A 4,980-nucleotide genomic window follows, 5' to 3' on the forward strand; every position below is an offset into this window, starting at 1 on the left:
ACCCACCGCCGCCCCCATCGGGGATGCCACCGCAACACCAGCAGCCACATGCCAACCCAACCCTGGCGGGAAACGGCCAGCGGGGGGACCGGAACTAAACGGCTCGCCCCCCACCAACCGGATCTGCACCATGCCCGACAACAGACCCCTCCTCCCGACCTTGGGGCAGTTTGGGCACCCACTCGACCGGCTGTTCCGCGTGCCCGTGGAGGTCAACGGACGGCCCGCTGATGCCCTGATCGACACAGGAGCCAGCGCAGTCTTCGTGCAGCCTGACCTCGTACCACCCGGCGCGCTACACCCGGATGATGGCGAGCTGCGCCTGGCCACAACCGCCCATGCCGGGCGGATGCTAGGACGCGCGGACGTTGAGGTTAGCCTGCGAGAACTAACGACTAGTGTATCCGCCATTGTTGTGCATGATTTGTGTGAGGAAATAGTGTTGGGGCTGCCCTGGCTCGCGCAACATAATGCAGTACTGGAGTTAGCCCCCCCTCGACTAAATGTCGGGACGGTGGAGAGGTACGTAGTGTACGCCATAGGCCAGACCCCCACCCTGGGACACACCATCTTAACCTTGGAGGATATGCATCACAATGTCCTGCCTGCTTACCAGGCAAGAATAAATGCAGTCCTGGCCGAATGACCCGAGGTCCTCGCCACAGTGGCAGAACACCACATTCCCACCACCACTGACGAGCCGGTGTATGAACCATCCCGTAGCTACGGGTTCTGGGAGCAGCGGGTTATCCGGGGGCAGATTGATGACATGCTCCAGAGTGGGGTCATCGAGCCATCACATAGTCGCTACAATGCTTGCATCGTGCTGGCATCCAAGAAGGATGGCACAAGCCGCTTTTGCATGGACTTCCGGCCGCTGAACGCTGTGATGGTCAGCGCCCCTCCCCCTCAAATTAGCGTCGATGCTGCTGTAGCCAGCCTAGGTAGGGCACACGTGTTCAGCACCCTGGACCTGAAGTCCGGCTACTGGCAGGTGCCCATACGATGCGAGGACCGGAAGAAGACAGCTTTCACGGTACCGGACGGGCGGAGGTTTCAATTCCGGGCTATGCCCTTTGGATTGAAGTGTGCCCCCGCCACCTTCCAGTCAATGATGACCAGAGTCCTGGAGGGATACATTGGGAGATTCACCCTGGCATACTTAGACAATGTCATCGTCTATTCGGAGAGTTGGGAGGACCACTGCCGGCACCTGGCGCTGGTCATGGAAAGGTTGGCCACCAATCACTTAACTGCCAACCCTGCCAAGTGTCACCTCGGGACGACCGAGGTCGAATTCTTGGGCCACGTGGTGAATGCCGAGGGCAACCGTCCCCAGATCGGTCACCTACGACAGATTGCCATGGCGGAAGTCCCTCGCACCCGGAAGCAACTTCAACGCTTCGTCGGGCTCATCAATTGGCTGCGGAGTTATATCCCTAACTTCTCACAGACCATCGTGCCCTAAACCTAACCGATCTGCTGTCACCGCAAATCCGCTACCGCTGGGGCGAACCCGCCCAAGTAGCCTTCAACGCTATTCAGGAAGCCTTCACACAGTGCCACACACTGGCCCGCATCGTCCCGGACCGACCGCTCGTCTTGCAGACGGACGCGAGCGCTCTGGGTACCGGGGCAGTGTTATACCAGGTGGACGGCGCGGGCGACCGGTAGGTGGTCGATTACGCCAGCGCGAAGTTCGGGCGCGCCGAGAGGCGGTACCACAGCAACGAGCAGGAGTGCTTGGCGGTCGTGTGGGCCATGAAAAAATACCGCCCACACCTGGAGGGCAGGCCGTTCACTCTCCGCACCGACAACCGCTGCCTCACCTGGCTCCACACCATGCAGGGGAGGAAGGGGAAGCTGATCCGCTGGGCACTATTCCTACAGTCATTCAACTTCACGGATGAACATGTGCCCGGGGCAGAGAACCAGCTCCCCGACCTACTCTCCCGTGATCCAGATGGCGGCCAGGAGGTGTTGGACGACGACGAATGGGATGACATCCTGCCTCCCGCCCGCACCAGCTCGACTGGCGCCGCCCGACACGCGTGCGCTCACATCACGGTCAATGGAGAAGGGGCCGAAGCACCCCCGAATACTGAGGCTGACGTGGAGCGCCGTGTGCTCACTGCGCAGCACCGGTCCCCAGACGCGGACAGGCGACGAGAGCGTGCCAGCGATGACGGTCATCCAACCTGGCGGATCCAGGACGGCAGAGTCATGAACCGACCACCCGGAGTAACTGAGGCCTGGAGGACATATGTCCCCCCAGAGGCCGGTGAGACGGTGCTCGTGTTCTACTACGATCATGACCTCGCAGGATACCCGGGTACTGATCAAACCAGCCGAGCAGTAGGACAGTACTACCACTGGCCCGGGATGAGCCGGGATGTCCGCGACTACGTCAGGGAGTGCGAGACCTGCCAGCGACGCAAGGCCCGCAGGGACGACGGCGTGCAACAACAGCAGCCCCAGCTGCCGACGACTCCGTCCCAGACAATCGCCTTAGATGTGATGGGGCCCTACCCACGTTCACCGCGGGGTAAATGGTTCCTCGTGGTAGCCACGGACATGTTCACCCGCTTGACCGAGGCCTACCCCTGCAGCAACGTGAGAGCCACCACTATCATTAAAGTCATGACCCGCGAATTCATGGCCAGGTTCGGCTACCCGGAGTCCATTTTGACTGACAACGGCAGCCAGTTTCTGGGGGGCCGATGGAAGGACTGGTGCCAGGAGGCCCACATGGAACACCACACCACACCTGCTTACCACCCACGGTCAAACCCCACCGAGCGCCGCAACCAGGAGTTGAAGGTCCAACTGCACCTGCGGCTGGGCGATGACCATACTCAGTGGGATCTCCACGTCGCCGATGCCCTATTCTGTGTCCGCCGAAGAGTAAATGCGGCCACCGGGAGGACCCCGGCCGAGATGGTCCAGGGCCGCAACCTTCCGCTGCCGGGGGAGCTGGCCGTCCATGGAGTGCCGCACCAGGCAGAATGCAGAGGAAATAGCGACCAGCGACACTCGGACGACCACGAGGCGGCGCACACGCGACAGGGTCACTACACCCAAGTCATCGCCCCCCGGACGACGAGGCCCCCAGCCCCATTCCGGGCTGGTGACCAAGTGTATGCATGAGTTAACCCCCTGTCGGCGGCCCAGCGTAACTACTGCACCGGACTCGCGCCACGGTGGGGATGGCCCTACCCAGTACAACGGTGCCTGGGGGCGACGACCTACATGGTGAATGTAGGGGGCTGCCGCACCCAGAAGATCCACCGAGACGACCTGCGGCTAGCAGCAGCGCCCGGGGACCCCCCCGCCCGACGAACCCGAACACGACGACATCGCGGGCAGCCCAGCCACTGCGCGCGACGTACTCAGTCCCGAGGTAACCCCCGGAGCCGCAGCATCCAATGAACATAACCACACCGATGCCGCTATCCACCCGGCCGCTGGGCACGATGCGCTCAAGCCCAACATGCAACCGCCATGTAGTGAGGGCTCCGGACGTGAGCACTCCTCGCCCCAAGCGGGCTCAACGGCCGATGACGCTACACCACAAAGACAGAGGAGAAACCAGCAAGGACCACCCAGACTCCGAATCACGGAGGTGACGTCCCCAGAGCTTGGGGACACCAGCGAAGGGCCGCCGGATGCAGCCCCTACAGTCACAGAACCAGACGAACCCCAGAGTGAGGGCGCGAGCAGGCCCCGACGGATGCATCGACGGCCGGAGAGGAGACGCCGGGCCCCGGTTCACCTGGCCGACTATGTCCTGGGCATCCTCACCACTTCATGCGCCGCGGGGCCGCCCACCGGCACGGCGGCGCCCGCCTGCGTCATCGCATCATGCGCCGCGGCGCCGCCCACCGGCCCAGCTGCCGCCGCAGCGGCCGAGGTGGCGCCCGCCCACGCCATCACACCATGCACCGCGGCGCCGCCCACCGGCCCAGCTGCCCCCGCAGCGGCCGAGGCGGCGCCCGCCCGTGCCATCGCACCATGCGCCGCGGCGCCGCCCACCGACCCAGCTGCCCCCGCAGCGGCCGAGGTGGCGCCCGCCCGCGCCATCGCACCATTACACCATGTATTCAGGTGCTGTATCTACCTTACGTTACCACCTGGCATCGGGGACTGACAGGGCAGAACCGGGCTTCTCTGTGGGGGAGCGTTTGACATCGTACCGACGCTACCTTCAGCCGGTTCTTACCCGATCAGTGACCTCCCCGTTCGGAGCGCGCCCCAGCCACGTCCAGAACGAGTCAAGTTAGGGATTCGCCACCTGACCTACGCAACAATTAAAACATAAGATTCTAATTACAAGGATATTTGTCAGTGCCATTAAATGAAATCCAGGATCTCATCAGTGTTAATGCTTGTAAACAACAGTCTTCCAGGTGACTATATTTTCAAACAGTTAATTATTAGTGATATAAATATTAAGCCCTCAGCAAACAGTTTACAGGTACTAATTTTTAATTAAGTACCTGGAAGGATGTATTATATAAAATTATAACTTTAAGATAAAATAAATGTGTTGGCGTGCGGCACGGGGGGGGGGGGATGAGTCCTCCCACCCCCGCGTGGTGACCATCTTCGGCAGTCTTCGAACACTCGCGGCCGGGGCGGACGTGTGTCCCGTGAGTAGCTTACATTTTAAGTGCACCGATAAGTCTTTATGTTCAGTAAGTAAATATATGACAACCTCGCTTTACCGCTGCTCACGTGTCCCCGGATCATTTTCGGCAGAGCCGGGCCTATCCCGACCGCCTTAACAAACACCCCGCGCAACCACATCACGGGTTAACTCACGTTACTGGCCGCCTCCGGTAACCATACCGACCCGCGAGACTGCCGCGGGGATTAGGGTAGTTTGAGTAACGTAATCATGTAGTGCTATGTAGTGATATGTCATAAACGTGTACCAGTGCTGTGTGTCAATCGTGCATAACGGCGCATTATTAAAATAAT

The 4,980-nt window shown here is 60.8% G+C and overlaps 1 protein-coding gene across 1 annotated transcript; it reads left to right on the plus strand.

Annotated features, from left to right (window-relative positions):
* The first annotated feature begins 3,490 nt into the window (after positions 1 to 3,490).
* On the plus strand, positions 3,491 to 4,147 carry LOC134533462 (guanine nucleotide-binding protein G(s) subunit alpha isoforms XLas-like). The gene has a single exon (XM_063370986.1). It carries the CDS (start codon positions 3,491 to 3,493, stop codon positions 4,145 to 4,147), a length of 657 nt encoding a protein of 218 aa, XP_063227056.1.
* The last annotated feature ends 833 nt before the right edge of the window (positions 4,148 to 4,980 follow it).

Source organism: Bacillus rossius, chromosome 6 (assembly GCF_032445375.1).
Source record: "Bacillus rossius redtenbacheri isolate Brsri chromosome 6, Brsri_v3, whole genome shotgun sequence".
Classification (NCBI taxonomy): Eukaryota; Metazoa; Arthropoda; class Insecta; order Phasmatodea; family Bacillidae; genus Bacillus; species Bacillus rossius.